Source organism: Abramis brama (assembly GCF_963993115.1).
Source record: "Abramis brama genome assembly, chromosome: 22".
Classification (NCBI taxonomy): Eukaryota; Metazoa; Chordata; class Actinopteri; order Cypriniformes; family Leuciscidae; genus Abramis; species Abramis brama.
In genome coordinates, this window is record NC_139984.1 from 24678010 (window position 1) to 24698571 (window position 20562).

A 20562-nucleotide genomic window follows, 5' to 3' on the forward strand; every position below is an offset into this window, starting at 1 on the left:
GTCTAAAGAAGTTGCGTTTCAAATTTACCCGCCAGCCAATCATCGCCGCTCGGGCGTGCTGACGTAAGCGCGTTGACGCAGGACGTACATGCAGCGCGTCTGCTGTAAAACCCGTTTATATACTGTCTATGTGTAAAACAGACTGTAAGGCTGTACCGTGTTTTTTTGTTTGTTTTTGTCTGCTGTACCCAATGGCTGTACCATGCTGTACTGTTGGCGTCGTGAAAATCGGGTGTCCATCAACAACTATAATATTTATATGTAGGCTTATAGAATGCTTTATAGCTACAAATTGGACATAGGCAAATGCAATCTCTTTCACTTGATAAGCTATAATAATAATAATAATAATAATAATAAAATGCTCCCTCTTTGCTGAGTATCTTTTTTTGGCTCTTGTTTGGCTTTAGTAGCCTATCTTGTTATTTAAACCTTGCAAAAAAAAATTATAATATTGTCACAACAGAAGTAAAATAATAAGACCAGATTTCAGAAAATATCAGTGTTGGTGCAAGTATGAAATATGTGTGAATGACTTCACCGCCCAGGAGTAGCAATTAAGTAGCCTATCTTTGGAAAAGTTCAGAGAAAGGCAGTGTATAAAATTTAAAATAGCCTAAATAAATAGCCTAATTAAAAACAAATTAAACTAACGAACTAACCAAATAAATTAGGTTCAAATAAACAACTAAATTTGTTTTAAATAAATAAAAAACAAACAAACAATACAGTAACCATTATTCTGAGTGGAAAAAGAACTGTAATGATGTTACAATCAAAACTAAAATTATATTTCAAACAACATTTTACACATATTTACAATATTAATCTTAACAGTGTAAATGCGGGTCATACAAGCTGCCTTTTACATTTTTTAGGATGGGGTTCCCTTGTGTGGGGATGATCATATTTGGGGGTCCGTGGCATAAAAGATTGAAAACCCCTGTCCTGGGCTGCTTTTCATGCTGGTAATTTAAGTAGGCCATACATAAATTAATTAGATAAATTAATTAATATTTACTTTCTGTTGATGCATACATATTTTATTATTTATGCCTATTCCCTAATACGGTGACTCTCAATTTTTCTACCTACTCTCTCTCCTTATTAATAAGATGATGCATGCACCCTATCTATCTATCTATCTATCTATCTATCTATCTATCTATCTATCTATCTATCTATCTATCTATCTATCTATCTATCTATCTATCTATCTATCTATCTATCTATCTATCTATCTTCCAGCTCACTGTTCATCAAGTGTGCACAGTGACTGATTGCTCAGACACAGTGAAAGTCGAAAAAGGGGCTGAAGCCAGAAAAAGCAACGTGTTGTCTTGATTAATATCCTACTGTAACTGTGGAAGAGAGAGAGAGAGAGAGAGAGAGAGAGAGAGAGAGAGAGAGAGAGAAGAGAGAGAGAGAGAGAGAGAGAGAGAGAGAGAGAGGGATGGCCAACTTTACACCATCATATCAAACAGATCCGCTAGTGGGGTGTGCAGTGCAACTTGCAGCAACACCAACTCAAACAAGGCTTTCAAGTGCTGGAAGAGCAGTGAACTGCATCAGGAGATATCGGTGCTGAATCCTGCAAACATGATTGCCACCACACAGCAGAACATGACAACAGAGCTGGTAAAGATAAAAAGCATGTTTTATCTTTTGCATGAACTAAGACTAAATGCAGACTGACGATAAAATGCGTTTTGATGCTGTTTTTTTTTTTTTTACACACATCTGTGTGAACTAGCCGCAGCGAGGGAGCGCGTGCACGTGCGAGAGAATACAAATCTGTGCACACGACCCTTTCATATCCTGTTTATAAACTGTATCTAAGCTTGTTTCAACTCATGTATCCGTCAAAGTATATCAAACACACGCTTGCTCAGCACAGGCGTTGGTCACATTGATTCGACTCGGTTTTCATTCATACTTTCAGAGGAACTGTCCGTATCCCTCTGTCGGTTTCGGTCCGTCACACCAGTTACTACTGCAGTGCTTTCCAGTGACTCATTGATTAATTGAAGTAGGGATTTTCCGACAGAGCTTAATATCAGGCTGCCGTTTCAACTTCTACGTTAAGATGTTAATATCTGAATGTGTGTTGTGTAGTAGCGCAAACTGAACGAATCAGACAGCTGACTTGAACTGGTGTAAATTCGCTGTCAAGATAACAAGAGCTGCTGGACGTTTACCTCAGAGCCGCGATCTTCTCCAAGAAACTGAAATGAGACAAGTTATCAATCATAGCCTGCACAAATATCTATGGTTCAATGACGAACATTTCTATTATGTGCATACAAAAATTACTCGAATACACTATGACAAAAACGTTTAAAGGTCATTTTAATATTATTTGTAAGGTTTAAAGTTAGATTTTTTTTTGGCTGCGGTTGCAAGTCACATTAAACAGCTAGAAAAGTAAGGAAATTGTAGTTTGGCAATATATATATATATATATTAATATTTATTAAACATTAGTGAACCAAAACCAAATTCCTTGTAAAATATAATTTCTTTTAAAAAAAGTCCTATCTTTTTATGAAATATTAAAAAAAACTTAGTCAGCCATATCAAAGTTTGCAACATGTAAAACGCCATTTTGTTGTCATGTGACTGAGAAAACATCAAAACAGAAATTACCTCTTTATTACTGTATTGGTTGTTTTGCATTGTTAAGCAAAATTAAGCTCAAAATATCACTGTAAATCAAAGTTAGTATATGACAAATATTGATATCCGCCTTATTTTTAAATCCAGAAGTGAGCTGTTTCCTGTGAATGTGCAAGACTTCCAATTCAGTAGCCTCTATACTAGGACAACAAAGTGCAGTAAACAGTAAAATATTTGTGCGACAAACCAGTGTGTTAATGATTACGATAATAAATAAAAAATAATATGGTAACAAATACCCATTTTCAACTTCAGATAACATAACAAACTGTTCTTGAATGTAAATTCAATATAAAAATACCTGTCACTCACATGAGATCCCAGCAATAGCAAACCACAATGATCCAATCAATTCTCGATAGACAAAAAATCTTGTTCCAACCCTACATTTTTTCTTGTTCGAAAAGCTGTTTCATTCGGATAGGTCACGAGAAAAGACTATGACAGCTATTGTTTCATGCCGACTTTAGTTGTTGTGAAATGTCAATGCAAAAGGTCTTAAACAGGTTTTATTTTCTTTTCCTTTGACTTTGGGGTGAAATATGACTTGGAAATGTTATTGACAGGTTTCACCCATATGCATTTTATTTTCACATCTCTTTCAAATACAGATTTTTACCTCCTTGCCTAGTCAGTGTTTGCATAGTAATTCATGCTTAACTGATAAAGACGATCACCTTTGTTATCTAGCAAATGGCACTTATTTCTAAAATGTTTGTGTAAGAGCCTAGAATGTTGTAAGTGTAAGAGAGTGTGAAGGAGCAGTGTTTCTCATCGATGGTTGCAGATGACTCATATGATGCATCTTTAACTGAAACATAATCAAATCACTCCTTCCCTTTGTAGTCTCCACCTCATTTGCATATCTTCTGCATGGTGCTTTGACCATTAAGAGTGTAGAAAGATTGGCGGTAAACGGCCAGAGAAAAGGGGTAGAAAAACAACAACAGTTAAGTCTAGGTGCACAACGGCTGTCAGTACTCTCATGCCAAATGCAAGATAAGAGATGTCATATAACATGCAAAATGCAGTTTCTATATTATGTCTCCAGAATATATTTTATTACTATGTATCTAGAGTGAGTGGGACTGTGCATACTGCTCTGTTTCCAGCCGATAAGAAACGCCCAGAGTAATTAGTTTCTTTTGCATTGTATTTCCCCCTTCACATCTGAAAACTAATATTCTGCACCATTCCTGTAAATTGTTTTTCAAATAATACGGCACTGATGAAATTCAATGTGCAATTAGTAGGGCTGCACAATATATCAAAATTATACAAATACTGCAAATGTACACACTAAAAAATGCTGGGTTGTTTCAACCCTGTTTGGATTGAATATGGAAAAAAACAACCATCGGTTTAAATTCTGAAATACAAATTTTAAACCCAACGGTTGGGTTTGTCCATATTTGCCCCAAACATGGTCAAAAGAGTTAAGTGCCGCGGAAAAGAACTCAATTCAGTACTTGTCTTGCACACACCTCTCGAACATCAAGCGATCCTGAATTCAGTTCTCTTCCGCAGCTTATATGGCCATGTAAACAGTTAGTTATGTATGAAGTGAACGTAAACAGTTAAAAAAGAAAATGACAAAAAGACAAACAAAGATTTTATAAGGTCAGTGATATGATTTCAAACATACCGGTATTTACGAAAGTACTATTCAGGTTATTGAATTGGTCAAGTTCAAAATGACCTTGAGTACACATTTAAAATGATGGTTTGTCATCTAAATGATGAGTGACGGGAAATGATTCTATCAACATGACAGGAAGGTTTGAGATGACTCTCCCCTCTTGTCAGATCAACCTATTGCTGACCTAAACAAGAAAAGATCTGTCTCATCCAGTGCGCTGGAATGAACATTCCAGGCTACATTTTGCAATGTAGCTTGGAAATAAGTTGTGTTTTGTCCCAGATATTTATAATATAATATAATATAATATAATATAATATAATATAATATAATATAATATAATATAATTGTTAAGATATCAACACCCTGCAACTATTGTGGTGGCAAAAAAAAAGAAAAAAAAGTTGTAAAAATCTAGTCAGGGTTATTATTATAATTATTAATATATTTGAAAAAAAAACATTTTAGTTACTTGAAATAAAATAAACGCTATCTGAAATAAAATAAAATATACAAGAACCAAGGCAAAATGTCTTATTTTCATTTAATTTAACTTAATGTACTAAAACTAAAATTAAAACTAAAATTAATAAACACAATATAGTATTATTCCGTAGGCTATATAGCTTAAAATATAGTACATATAAAATAATAAAAAAAAAATAATAAAAATGTCAAAAACATACAACTAAATGACTAAACCTTTAACAAAAATTAAAAATTAAAAACTGGAAAATATAAAAATACAATCTATATAAAAATATTAATGCAAAACTATAATAGTATAATAAAATAACACTGAATCTAGTCCATCAAATAATAAACGTATTAAAATATTATGTATAGCAAAATCCATTTGGAAAGTGTTATCCATCAAAAAATCCTATAATCCATTTTGAGATACATGAGGAAATTATATTTAGAATTCTATCTTTTTTCCTCTTAGATCATTGACAGCAGGAAGGTCTCCTGAGACAGTGACCACTTTCTCACCTGCTTGAAATGTTAACGTGAATGATTCTGTACAGGAAGCTTATTAATTATGTAACAGTACTTTGTATCATTGATTTGAACTGCATAACAACCTTTCAAGCATTTGCTTTGCTTTTTCTCTATTCACTAGGAGCTGTTTCACAGCAAGCGTTCTCTTTTCAGCAGGTTTTGGATCAAACAGCCAGAGTTGGCTGGAGATTAGTGCAGTTGCTCTTTGCATTTTCAAATGCAGCCATAATTTGGTCCTTGCTCTTTTTCTGGTCCCACTATTGTATTTAGGAGGCTTTAGCAGTTGCAAATTGATATAGACAAGTTTCCTCATATGTAGCATATATCTGTGAAAGTATATGACTGCAAACACCTCCAGTTAGATGTTATTTATTCAGAAAGCAGATTTGCTTTCTGATGGTAATATTTCATATCCTCTACCTCAGTAGAACCATTGCATCTCATTACCGCCGCAGGAAAACCATGATTTGCACTGACTTTGTGCTATCCGCTTTAGGCAGATACTCTGAACACATCCTGACAGTTACCCCTAGACTGATCATGATTGAGTGGGCTTTCTGTTTGCTTGAAAGATCATTAATAAAGCATTCTATGTCTAATATCTAAGGCTTAGTGTCTTCTCATTAACCAGATGGCAATTAAATGCGAGTCATATTTCTTAGACAGTATTGCCTGACAGCTGTAAATGATTCATCCCCAAAACTTCATGTTGCTGATGTCAGTACTTTGTATTAAACAAAGCTTTTGCTTTTTGGCTTTCTCTTTTAATACACATACTCTGTTAATGTCCATGAGACAATCTATAGCTATTAGAGATTGCACAATATCCATCTATTGATCTATCGATTGTTTGTTTGTTTGTTCGTTCTGCCTGCAACAGATTATTTAACAATACAGAACTGATTTGTTCATTTTTATAGTTTTATTTTTATAATAATATTGTTATTATATTAACAATATTATATGCTTTTATATTATTATTTTAATGTAGTATTATTTTATTCTTTATTTTGTATTATATTTAAATAATAAATATTTATTATATATTATTATGTTAATAATAATAAATAATAATAATAATAATTATAATAATACAAATTTTATTCTGTTTTCCGACATAAGATAAAAAATATTATAAGTTGTATTTTTATTATTATTATTTAAGCTAAGGTATTGCCATTTTAATTTTCTAGGCTATCTCTAATTGTTAAGCTACACATTTTACTTGGGAATGAATATGTTGTTATTTGTGTTACGTGATAACTAAAGAAAACTAGGTGAGGACTCAATTGCAAAAGAATAGTGATTTATTTAATAAAAGAAACATAAAGTAAAACAAAAACCCACAAGGGGGAAAAACATAATATGAAACAAAACAACAACTTCAAAAACAAACATACCGGAGGGTCACGGGAAAACAGGAGACGTATACAAGACAACGATCCAACACAGACTACGTTTACATGCAGCCAATAACCCGTTCAAAACCGGAATATTAGCAATAACCCGGTCGCGCACGGCCATGTAAACACCGGCAAAAACCCGGATATGCTCATATCCCGGTTTTTAAAAACCGTAAACGCGTATCGGCATATCCCCATCAAAAGGAACATTGATTTGTGTTCTGCGCATGTTCTATTCGCAAAGAATCTTGGTCTTTTGAGGAGAGACGGCGCATACAAAACCCCGCGTGCAGTATACCGGAAGTAAACAAGAAGTAGAGGTAAACATGGCGAGACGCAGCACAGCACCACACTTTTGGAGCGAGGAGGAAAGCGCAAACAAAGGCGATCGCTGCCTATCTGCCCCGAACTATTCACTATCCGCGTGCTGCTGCTGTTGTTGTCTTTGGATACAGGAAGAAGAATCGGAAATGACGCATATTGCGTCTTAAGGTTGTCCGTACGTCCAGACGCTAACTGTGCGTCGCCGTTTACATCGGGATATTGCCAATTGATTACAAATTCCATGTATACAGGAGTAACTCTCTCTGCTCACGCATGTAAACGGGTTATTCCGAATGTTTCAGAAACCCAAATAGTGACCTTAACCCGAATTTTAACAGCTTGTAAACGTAGTCACAGACTGCAAACACAAAGGAACTTATAAAAGGGACAAATCAGGCAGGTAATGAGGGAACAACAGGTGGGGCAAATGAAACCAATAATGAGATAACAAGGAGGGTGGGATCGAAACAGAGACAGGAACACAAACACCACATGTGCTACATGAGACAGGACAGGCATGTGACAATTTGTTATTGAATAGATGTTATTTAAAAAGTAATTACTCAAAAGCATATTCAATTAGTTTTCCTCGAAGTTACCACTAAATGTATATGATTATTATGATCTACATTTCAAAACAAATTAAATAGTTTAGAAAACCAAATCTGAAAAATATAGCTGCAAGCAGCGATGCCGGGCCCAAGCCTCTGGGCCCCTGCCCCGGTGGCTTTAGGGAAATATGTATTTAATGTGGGTAAATATAAAAGGATTGCATCAAAGTTGTTTAAATATGCCACATTTAGTGCAGCAGCTGGAGCCACTATGACCTCAAACCACAACAGCCACATCCATGAGATCATTTAAATTTAGATTCATTTCATGTCATAGTGTCACAATTATGTTTTGTTTAGTTAATTCCTGTTGTGTCTGTATGAGTTCTAATTAGTTTCTATGGTTACTGATTAGTTTATCCTTGTTCCTGTTTAGTTTCCTCATTTACTATGTGTATATACTCCCTGTTCTGTTAAGTCCTTTGTCGGTTATTGTTTGTGTTGAATGTGGTCGTGATTCTTTTAAATTTGCTATTTGATTTCTAATCCTCTCCTTCATCATGCGCTTTCTACACTCATCAGTCCGTAACAGAATAACCAACTCTCTAAAACAAGTAATTAAAAAACTATGGACTGACCAGCGTTGCATCTCCTCCTCCCCGAGAAACGAAGATTGCTGGTGTATTTGGGTTGAATGCTCCAGGATGGCGGCCTCTCCCTCACAGCCAGCGAGCCCGAGGCACCCACGAATCTCGTCCAGGAACCAGAGCCAGATATTATCAAAGCCCCGGAGTCTAAGCCTGCTGATCAGCCACCCTGGAGCCAGGAGCGTTCCTGAACCTAATAGATCCTTGGTCCGTGTATCCAGTTCCCACCCAGATCCCCACCCTCAAATCATCACCTTCGCCGGTTCGGTCCGTATATTTGCTTGCTCCGGTCCCGTTCAGAGACCTTCCTGTCTGCCCTGAGACTCTGCTGGTCTCTTCAGGTCGAGCTCCAGTGGTCGTCGCTCAGCTTCCGCCACAGATTTCTGGGATTCCGGAGGTGCCTACACCCTCCACCCCTATGGCGTCATCAGGCTCCTACCTTTCTCCGACCTCCCCGCCATCCTTGCTCGCTCTAGCATCGCCCCGGTCAGCCGATTCCCCGTTGCCACCTCCGTCAGCCTCAGGCTTCTAGGGCATCGAAATTGCCTCGATCCGTCTGCCTCTCTACTCCGCCAGTCTTGGCATTATTCTGATGATGTTTGACGTACATCTGGTAAAAATAAGTGGCCGATTTCATAGCATTTTGAAAATTTCAAATTTCCTGCTGCCAGTTGGTGCTATAACTTTGTGATCAGCCTCCTTAAAAGAACATACAGTTGTCAATCTGTATGTAAGTATGCAGAAGTTATAACACACTTCCTGTTCCCCTTTTTTTCCATAAATTTGTTGCCTCACCACAGCCAAACCATTCGAGACATCACAAATTCGTTCGTAATTTAGCATCATCTTTGTCTCGGCTTCATGGTGACCGAGTTAGGTGGCAATCGCATGAATCCACTTGGAGGAGTATATCAAAATCTAGAGCATGCGTTTTTCAAATTACCCATAATAGCCGACTTCCTGTTGGGGTGACGTATTACTAAGGTACAGTATACATTGTACGATTTTGGGCTGTCCCAGATGAAACATGTCCAATCGTGGCGATTTTTGTAGCTCCTAAATGGTGGTCTTACTTCGTACTGTGAGAGAGTTTCAAAGACGACCGTTGTCACAGTCTTGCGACCAAAGATAGCCTGCAATAATTTTCTGACAGTGTCCGAAATTTAGCATGATCATTTCACAGTGTGTTTGGTGCTACGACCTACATCTACTGACTAGCCAATAAAAATTCAACATGAAATGCTGTATTGATCAATGCGACATGGTGCTAAAACTTAAAACTTCTTACTTACCTCAAGCTCAATTATCAAAATTGACATGCCAAGTTAGCCTCTTTTTCCCTAGCCATGACCACTTCCATATTCTTCTCTTTCGCTTCCTCTTTTTTATTGTTTTTTTAATGACCAATGCTGATGCTGATATCTAAAATAGAGGATATACTGTATACCCTATATACCATACACATATGTGGATATATGTACAGTATATACACATACATATATTAATAAATATAAATAATAGTAGCAGTATTTTTATTTTGTCCTATTTTATTTTGCCCAAACACATTACAGCCCAATCAGTGTTGCTCACGATCTGCACTTGTGCCACTGTGGCTTTATTCATTAAAGGGACTGTGTGTAGGAATTTCTCCCATCTAGTGGTGAACTTGTATTTTGCATTCAAACGAATAATGCTCTCCAGCACCTCACTTTTTCAAATGCGCGTTGCATCTACGGTAGCCGTTATGTACCAAAAAGCTATGACAGGATGTCTTATAATAGCACTTTGAGTTTTTCTTCGGGTGAACAGGTTTGTTATTTAAAACAAACTGAAACTTGAAACAACGAAAAAAAGAATGCTACAGTATGAATTACTGACTGTGAAAAACATTAACTATGGTAATTAGTAGTATTAATAATGTTATTTGTATAATGTATTATTTTTCTTTTTAATATTTATAACTTTTTTATTTCTTATTAATGAATTTTCTCCCGAATTTTATTTATTTATTTAATTAATTTACATGTTTATAAATGTATTATTTAAATTTTTATACATTTTCCAACAAGCCATATTTTTAAGCTGTATACTAAACGTATACATTCTTCTCTATGTTTTCTGTATAATATTTAGACACATTCTGCAAGTACGTACATTGTTAGATATCATCATCATCAGCGGCAGCGCCTTCTCTAACGTTACTTTACTCAATAGCTGCTATTCATCAAAGAGCCTGTTTAACTTTTAACTATAAATGTTCTGCTGTCTATATAATAAAGTACACAACCAAGCAATGAAAAAAAAAAGCTTGTAATTAAGACCGTAACATTGACTTACCTGTCGAGAAGAAAGCAGGCAACTTCAGCGTCTCTTCTGAAAGCTTTCTCCTGCATTAGCTATCCCGACATTAACCCTTGTTTTTGTAATCTCCGGTGACGTTTCCTTTTACGGTCTATTTTGGACTTTTTCAACGACGAGGACTCCTTATCCTGTGACTCAGCATATGTATGAATGAACGGTGTATAAATAACCGTACAGTGCAGCCTTTTAAACTTGCCGCGGCAGTGACAAGCGCCTCTCACTGCTCTGCTCCTCCGCTTCTGCTGGCTTCAGTCACGTGACGCTGGTTCTGAACGAAAACGCGTTGTGGAAACGCGTTGGCCTAGTACTTTTTGTCCCTCTCTGCTATTATAGTTTTTCAAGATGGCGGAACTACATGGAAGTCTCCGTGGACCTACCTGTCCCATGTATATAAAGATAATAAATTCTTCGTTTACGAGGATTAGTCTGATCATTGGCATAGGTATTTGTACACCATTGAGGGCATATTTGTTAATAAAAATATTGATTTTAGATAATAAAATACCTAAAAAGCTACACATAGTCCCTTTAAGGATATGAATATGGACCTGAGCATCTATTGTGCACTAAGAAGATAAAAAAGGTAGAGACCAAGGAAAAAAGGGGAAGGGAAAGTGGTAAAAATGATGAAGTGAAAAAAGACAACCCAGGGAATGAAAAAAACAGGGAATGAAAAAAAAAGAGCGTAATGACACTCCTAACACTACTAATCCACTCTTGAAGTCCATCAACAAATGTGACTTTATTAGAAAACATCTCATGCCCATTTATATTTGTATTCTGAGGTTGGTGCTTAAATTGCAGTGATTAGTCAGACAATTTGCATGAAGTGAAATCTTTCAAAATTAATTGTGGGAATTAGCTTCCCCTCATTACCACAGTAAAGGCATAATGTAGAGCCCTGTCACAGAGTACTAGTACAACACTCACTTGTATTCTGTGATGACTTCTCTAAATCATTTAATTGTCTAATGAGGATTGGGTCACACTTCACATTATAGTGGTGAAAATGTAATCATATAAGTAGTGAGTTAAATGAATTAAAGTTACTTAAATATATACATGATTATACCCTGTGTCTCAATGTCCATACTATCCATCCTAAACAGTATGTGAGATTAAAATAAGTGTGTCCCAAAGCATAGTATGTTGAAAAGAGTATGCCCCGGAATCCTGGACAAATTTTTCCATTGGCCTCTGTCCATCATGGCCTCCTAATCATCCCCTTATAGACTGATCGGCAGCATCACATTCGTCTCTTCTCATTATTTGTACAATATCATTGATGTATTTTATTAATAATGTGTAAACTTGACACTAATGCAAACTTTTTCAGAGAGTTCACATCACATAAATCTGTAATCCTTGCTTACATTTGACATGTATGATTCACTCAGTGGCATGAAAACCATCTCTGAGTTGTTTTCCTGTCTGTAGCTAGAATGAGGGAGACAGATTTGCGGGGGCTGTTGCGCTCCATCCACGATGTCCTTTGTGAAGCCTAGGACCCGTGGGCTGTTTGAAAAGTGAAGGAGGGTGGTAAGACTTTCTGATGGCTAAGGGAGCACACAGAGGAGGCACTACCAACACTGTCATGACACTGAATCCAGAGCTACACTGTGGATGGATAATAAAAGGTCTGCAGGTGCCTTCTCTCCGCCTCCTCGTGTTATGATATCCTTCCCATCCGGCCAGTGACAGCTTCTGCAGGAGCAATACAGCAACATGCTGTAACTCGACATCAACAACAGGCATTCAAACTATGAAAAAGTGAAAGAATTCAATATTCAAATGATGAAATTTAGAGGAGAAATCATGCTACGCTACATTTGCTGGTGTCACAAAGTTGCACACAGGAGGTTACAGTATGTAGGCTGTCCTGGAATAGTGCTTGCAGTTTGGATAATGTCACGGAAGCGGAGCATATGGAGTTCACCATATGTTTGGCACCAATGTGTTGAACTCACATCAAGAGCAGGTCATTATGAATTTACAGCTGATCTGTTTTGTTGGATAGTACACACTATGTCGGAATGTTTCAGTTTAATCTTGAATGCTGTTAAAAGTGTTATTTTTCTGTAAAAACACCTATCCCACAGGCAACTATAGTTGATTCTCCAGAGCAGTGTAAACTCTGTGGCTCTTTGGTGCTATCACAACAAGACACTGACCATTAGTGTCATGTATTTATTTATTTCCACCAGTTTTCTTGCCTCTAAAAACAAACATTTTGGAGTGAAAACACTAGGCTAAATATAAATGGAATCATAAAATGCTTAATATTAAAGATTAACAAGAAATAGCAAATTGCTTTTTGTCATTGCGGCTATTTATCTGCAGCGAAAACGCAAGCGGTGGTCTGTCTGGGTTCACAAAACCATTTACACTGCATTCACACGGGGCTTCGATGCTTGACGGAGGACATGTCTGAAGCTTGTTGCTGATTCGACCTTACATTGCCACGTTCCAGCTTGGACTGCAACGCGCTGGTATTTGCATAAAGGGGATCTGATTGGCTGCGCTGGCGCTTGATAGTTGAAAATTTTTCAACTTTTGTCACAAGAAACGGCAGTGACGTGACCTCTTTACAGTCTATGGATGTTACGCAAGGGAACACACAATTCAGTTCAGGTAACGCATGATGAAGTCACCCATTCAAAGTAAATGTGAAGTATTAATGCTGACGTCCCGCGTGAATGCACTGTTAGTCAGCAGGGCGAGTACCACAATATGTAGGCTACACAGAGAGGTATCCTAAATTATAAGAATATAGAGTGGCTGTTAACTGCAGAGCCAATGGGTGGAGTTTGACATCCATCCTACCGGTTGTCGCTCCCAAAAGTCGCTCTTAATATGCATAAAGTTCAACATATTACAAATTTATCGCATTGCTGGTCACGCATACATCCTGTCACCAACAGTCACTGTCGCTCGTGTCGCAGGAAATTGCCTGCCTTCCATTGAAATTAATTGAATTATGTCGCTTTGTCTCGCTGTACAGTGTGAATGCAGCAAAATCAAATCTCTGTCGTTATATGTTACCGAAACCAGAATAGCTCTCTCATACTGTATGACATACAACTATATTTGTCCAGTCCGGTTCCGTTCACACAGCAAGGGCTTTCCGATAATGCAGTTGTAACGCCGCCTTCACACTGGCAGTTGAAATCAGCTCCGATACGGCTTCGAAACGACCGGAAGTCAATTCATTTTCTATGGAGATTCGCAGACCGCATGCAAATGGGTCCGAACCGGGTCCGAACGAGTGCGGTGCGAAAAAAATCGTGTCAGTTGGTCATCCGGATGCGTTCAAAAAATTGAACTCTTGCGAAAGGCTACGGACGGTTCCTATCCGACAATTCCAGCGGAAGTTAGCTTTGCTATGGTACTGATAAACAAACCTGAATTCTTAACTTTTAAGCCGAGTTCAGACTGCACGATTTTCACAGTTCACTGTTCTTTTCACACTGCGTGACTATCTGGGGTAACATTCAGTTGCTGGTGTGTTCACACTGCACGATGCATCGGTGACAGGAGGTTTCACACTGCATGACTTTCAGGAGGAAGAATCGACGTCAACTTCTGTCTGGTCCGCAAACTACGTTTAGCAACCAAACACAGCGAGAAGTTATAGACATAACGCGAAATCCCGCGTGCGTAAGACCGCAGTTCTCGCGCGAGACTGAAATTGTTATTAAATATGATAGCCTGCAAGAAGCTTGCGATCCAAATTGTCTGTGCACTGATTTGCAGCGAAAAGGAGAAAAAGAAAAACATATTATGTATGAGGAAATGGCTGGGAAGACAAGGGGAGCAAGGACTGTGTGTTCTGCAAAGAGAGTTGGGGGTAAATAAATAATTTTGCAATGTTCTGCTGTTGCTGCTGGTCAAGCAAATGTTTGTGCTTTGTTTCTGTTTGATATAATTGTAAATATATCTATTAAAATACTGATATTGTGACCTATAACTCCTCCCCGAACTCTCCGTTGCTCTGTATCTTGCTCTCTCATTGGCTGTCGGTCATCGCCGATGTAGTTTTCAGTCAGAACACTTTCACACAGCAGGATTTTTAGAATCGCCGACAGGTCCAGATATTTAGCATGCCAAATATCTCACGGGCGTCGGCGACTCGTCGGTGATTCTCTCAGATTGCGTCTTTGCTCATTCACACTGCGTGATTGTCACTCGCGTGAACGAGCACTGATTTGCCTGTGATTTCGGGCATTTGTCGGCGATTTCTCAAAACCTGTCGGCGAGCCAAAATCGGGGCTAAAATCGTGCAGTCTGAACTCGGCATTAATAAAATAAATAATGATTAATAACGATAAGTTGTCATGTCATTTTTTTATTTTTCATGATTTTCTAACGTTATTAGAGCAGTTAATACAATTAAAAGCCCTATATACCACTATAGCACATTTAGCCGACCTGACGTCAACGTCCTGGGCAACTTTCCTCCATGCAGCAGCCTTCCGATTAATGTCTCTATAACCCTCATCAGAGAGATCATACAGAATTGTACATTCGGACCTATTTTTTATGATTCGGACACTGACAAAATCAACCGTTCTAATCTCTCCGCCATTTTTGTTCTACTCGCTTCCGAAGCTTCCAACGCTTTTCAACGGTGTAGTACGACGTCCGCTGGGGGCGTATTGCGTATTACGGAGCTGATTTCAACTGCCAGTGTGAAGGCGGCGTTAATCCTGAAAAATTACGGGTGTGATTTCGTATTCCCTTGCTGTGTGAACATGACGTGAAATCTGCGTGCAAACAGGAAAAATCGGAGAAACGTCTGCTTAATTGTGCAACTGAAAACTTTCACGTGCTCACTGCACTGGCTGTTATGTGACCCTGGACCACAAAACCAGTCATATGGGTCAATTTTTTGAAATTGAGATTTGTACATAACCTGAAAGCTGAATAGGGCCTAAATAAGCTTTCCATTGATGGTTTGTTAGGATAGGACAGTATTTGGCCGAGATACAACTATTTGAAAATCTGGAATCTGAGGGTGCATAAAAATCAAAACATCGAAAAAATCGTCTTTAAAGCTGCCCATTTATGTTTGCAATTGTGCTGCATTCACTCAGAAAAATAAATGTTTTACATATTGACGATAGGTAATATACAAAATATCTTCATGGAACATGATCTTTACTTAATATCCTAATGATTTTTGGCATAAAAGAAAAATTGATAATTTTGACCAATACAATGTTTTGTTGGCTATTGCCACAAATATACCTGTGCGACATTTGACTGGTTTTGTGATCCAGGGTCACATATCTAGTTTTCTTGTACGCACCTCACTGATCGTTTCCCATGTAAATGTAAATAGTAATACAGAGGTTACATAATCCATCCATCCATCCATCCTATCTTCCTTACCTTCTGGGAAGGTGGCAAAACAACAGTAATTATTTCCTGGCAGAAATCAGTGCGGAGCTGTAGTTGATTAAATTATGTTTTAATGTGGGTTGCTTGAAGAAAACTGGAAAAGAAAAAGTTGCTATCAGTAATATGGATGGACTTTTTCATCGTTCACCTTTGGAGATGTTTCCTAATTGAAACAGTCTTGTACACCAAAACAAACCATTTGTGTTCAATGCTTGCTATCATTCAGAATGACTACATTAATGTGTCTGTCAAACTATTTTTAAACACCTTTAGCAATTTAACACTCCTCGTTTATCAAGAGCTAACACATTAACAAAATAACAATTTAGGGGCTCATTTTATGGAAATCAGTTATGGCTCCATCTATTTAGTCAGCATCAGTCATCACAATTAGACATGGTGTGGCTTCAATTCAGTATAATGAATTTGTCAATATTCATTTCATATCTATTTACCGGCCGTAGCTGATTTTACTGGATTGCAGATAATTTGTTTGTCCTCTGGGGTTTGAAAGACTGCCTTTAAAGTTTGCTTAACAGGACTCCACTGTATGTTCCAGGATTATGCAAAGCTCAGATGCATCACATTAGCTCTGTGATTTGGCTCAAAGTGATTTTCGTAGCACTTTATTTTACAGTCCTGTAACCTGTTCCTCATACTATATACTTATTATAGTAATTGCAATAACTGGGTAATAAGGTACTAACCCTGAACTTACCTTAACCTTAACCCATAGTTACCTTATATTACCCAGTTCTTTCTTAGGTAAGTACACGTATGTGCACGTACTGTGAAATAAAATACAACTGTGATTTTTAATCATGGCCAAACACTGCAGTGCAGAAGTTCCCATGAGTCTCATTTATAAATTACTCGGTCCCCACAGATGTGTGCAGAATCCCTAGAGAGCAAAGTGAAAAATTGTGCTGTTGCTTTATTTAATGTTTACAGAATGGCAACCATCAGTAAATTGAGCCACTCAGACATCAGTAAGGTGTATTGCTATGACAAATCCAAGTTTGCGTAGCACAGTACACGTAGCAATTAGAATAGAAATATAATAGAATATGAAGTGTTAGTATTAACAGGTCAGGTGTTGATGAAAAAGATGTATCTTTAGCCGTTTCTGCTGCTCGGGTTGAGTTAGGCAGGTCATTCCACCAGCTGGGAACAAGGGGGGGGGGGGGGGGGGGGGGGGGGCTTAGCCAGTGGTCATTCTTTAGGCAAACATCCGTGCCTTGAATTTGATGCGAGGTGCTATTGCCAACCAATGCAAATTGATGAAGAGAGGTGTGACATGCGCTCTCCTCGGCTCGTTAAAGCAACACTAAGTAACATTTTTTACCTTAAAATAATGTTTCCAAAATGGTTTCAGTGGTTCATCAAGTCGTAACAGGGTGAAAGGCACTTCTGGATTCACTTTGCAGCCCTATATCTGCTATAACCACACTATGCAAGTTTGCCAAACCGGGTCGCGTTCTGTAGTTCGAATGAGACATAAGAAAACTACAAATTTGACTTGCTTTACGTCAAGCGTTACAATAGTCATTATTTAGTTTTTCTTTGTTTCTGATGTCGCAATACATCATATTTTCATGAAATCATGCAACATACTCTACCTTGTCTGTGGACATTGTTCATTCCAAAGCCAGTGCTACAGAAACAACGAGCGTGCGTGCGACAGTAGGCTGCGGGCGGCGAAATTATTTACGACAGCGGTAATGGACAATTCCGCTTCCAACCTGTAGGGCGACCGAAGAGGAAACGTTCCTTAGTGTTGCTTTAAAGACCACTATCACTGCTGCTATGTTATGTAGATGGAGAAGAGAAGTGGTCCAAGCACTGAGCCCTGAGGCACTTCAGTAGCAGCACCTCACTCCTCCAAGACACCCTGAGGGCTACCCCAGTGTTTCCTGTGTTGATTGTCTTGTCCAGTGATTGCTGTTTTGTTGATGCACTCATTTGTGTCATTCATTGCTGTCATTCAGTGTTTCCAGTTCTGTTCCTGGTGTTCTATGTTTCTCTGATATGTTGAGTTAGTTTGTGTCTTTACATTCCCCTGGTAAGACTATTGCATTTCTGTTTGGATTTGTGTTTTGCTTGGATCATCTTCAGCCTTGTTGTGATGTATGTTTCTTTCAGTTTCTTTCTGCTTCTTCTGTTTGGATTTTTCTGCTTTTCATTGTCTTTTCTTAATAAAAACTGCTGAACTTAGACCCGCACCTCTCCTCTTCCCTGCCACTGCATGTGTAACAGATCCATTTCTAATACCTGGTTACGGCCATTTTTTGAAAGCAACAAATTAATATTTTATTATAACAAAACAAGATTTTTTTGGAGGGATTTTAAAAGCATGAAATTTGTTGCAATCAGGACACCATTTGTCCCATAATCAGTTTCAGTATTAAAACTGCGTACTTCCGGAGGAAGTTGCAGTGGATCTACTGCTATTGAGACTGGGAATGCTATAGCTTTCTCAAGGTATTATAATGAATACTAAAAGGTGTTTTCTTTAAATCGAGTATATAGTAAGTAAAATGAGCATTCATTTAATTTAAGCAAATTGGTGTACATCTCATTTGCTGTTATTAAATTATATTATGTATAGCTATAGCAGCATTGTGTAGGGAGCCAGCCGCTTTGGTCTCTATATCAGCATCCCCCATTAACAAACCCATATTGGCCCACATGTAATCCCAAAGGATCACAGTTCACGGTTCGGCACAGGTTTTTGTATGTCTCTCAGAACACTTACATTAGCTCCCCGCTCTCATATTAATTATTTCCCACTGGAGTTCCCCTCACTTCCCTTTGTATCGATCTCATCTGCTTGCTCTGAGGTTAGGTAGATCTTTCCAATGTGATGTACATTTATCAAACCTCTAAACATGTTTTTCTTCCTCCTATAGCACAGGAGCATTGTTAATGAGATTTTTCGCCCACGCGGAGCCTTGCTTTCTGCATTGCAGGAGTGGCACAATATATGTGACTGACAGCTTTGTAGAGGCGCTGCTCTGTGAACTGAGCGCTTGAGTGGAATACAATGAGAAATCTGTCTACTTGGGACTCTGCCCGGCTGAAAAATGTGTCACTTTGACAACCATGCCAAGGTTTTTGCAGGCCAGCTGCTTTCACTTTTACTCCATGGCTCTATTTGTCACCTCTCTTTTCACAATGGCTATCAGAATCGTTAAATCTCTTGATCTGAGGTGCGTTTCCCATACACCAATGTAACTGGCTGATTAACTACCATATACGATACATCGTTCACGAAACTAACCAACTAGTCACGACTGTTTCGCGAAACTAGTAGTAACGTGGTCACACCTCTGTCGTTTGAACCACATTGTTTCAACAATATGACGTCGCTCACAGGTGGAGGAGTAATAACTTCTGTTAATCAATCTATTCGAGATCTCCAAGATGCTGCTGTAATGAACATGTCACCTAATGACTAATGCTGATTAAAATATATAGATTAAAAGGTATATATTTAAATAGAATGAAAGATATAGGGCCAGATTTACAAACATTTACAACTAAGACAAACCATATGCAAATTCATAAGTCAACACCATTGTTGAGTATTTTCTCCTGAAAACTGCAGTGAACCAAAGTCATGCCTTGTCCAAATACCCACACTTGCGGTCTTGGCCACTTAAGAGTTTGTGCACGTGACAGGAAGTAAGTGTGCAAGACTGTCCCATGTCTTAAAAATGCCAAAGTGCAGTGTCCTTAATGAATACCGAATACCGCTTCGGAGCAATTTTAAATTTGTGTCTTCTGTTAGTTACATAGCGACTACTGAACAGACATGTAGAAGTTTATTTTAAATTAAGTATTGAAAATATAATAAATAAAAGTTCTGTAAACACACCTCTGTCCCATCAAGTAATCAAAGGTTCTACACACACTTTCAGTCTTTACACCTACTTGAAGACTTGGGCCAAACAGAGGAAATACGTCATGCAAGTAGACAATTGGTCAAGTGCAAAGACCACAAATGTGGATATTTGGACAAGGCAACAGTCTCAAAAACGCGGTTTGAAATCGCTGGTGTTTCTGACGTCACAAACTACCTTGTAACCAATCACGTCAATGTGTGATCATCAACCAGTGGATCTCTGAGCTGGTGTGAGTGATTGGGGGCGGGGCTAATTTTGCATATTCATGGAACTGCTTATAGGAATGAGGCAAGGGTGTAGAGTTACATTCAAGCTTACATTCAATATATATATATATATATACAGTATATATCGAATATATATTGATTATTATATACAGTTTACCGATAGGCCTGTATGTGACATGACTCATACAATCGAAATTAAAAGTTGTAGATAACCTCATTTATGTTTTTGTTTTTTTGCAATCTAGCAAAAAAATTATATTTTTAACAGAAAAGTTGCATAAAGTGAAGCAACTGTTTTTTCCCTGATGCTAGTGATTGTGATTTTTCCGTATTTTAATATTTTATAGTATAATATAATTATTGCAATAGTAATATATTTATTTATTGATTTATTTGTTTATTTTTTATAATTTAAATTATACAATTA

At 37.8% G+C, this 20562-nt stretch overlaps 1 protein-coding gene across 2 annotated transcripts in view; it reads left to right on the forward strand.

The window, feature by feature from the left end:
• The first annotated feature begins 1497 nt into the window (after positions 1-1497).
• LOC311073314 (inactive dipeptidyl peptidase 10) overlaps positions 1498-20562 on the forward strand; it is a 55293-nt gene continuing 36228 nt past the window's right edge. For both annotated transcript variants that reach the window (XM_084098946.1, XM_084098947.1), the window contains exon 1: positions 1498-1638. In XM_084098946.1, the coding sequence (XP_083955072.1) occupies positions 1600-1638 (39 nt within the window). In that variant the 5' untranslated portion in view covers positions 1498-1599. The remainder of the gene's footprint in view (positions 1639-20562) is intronic.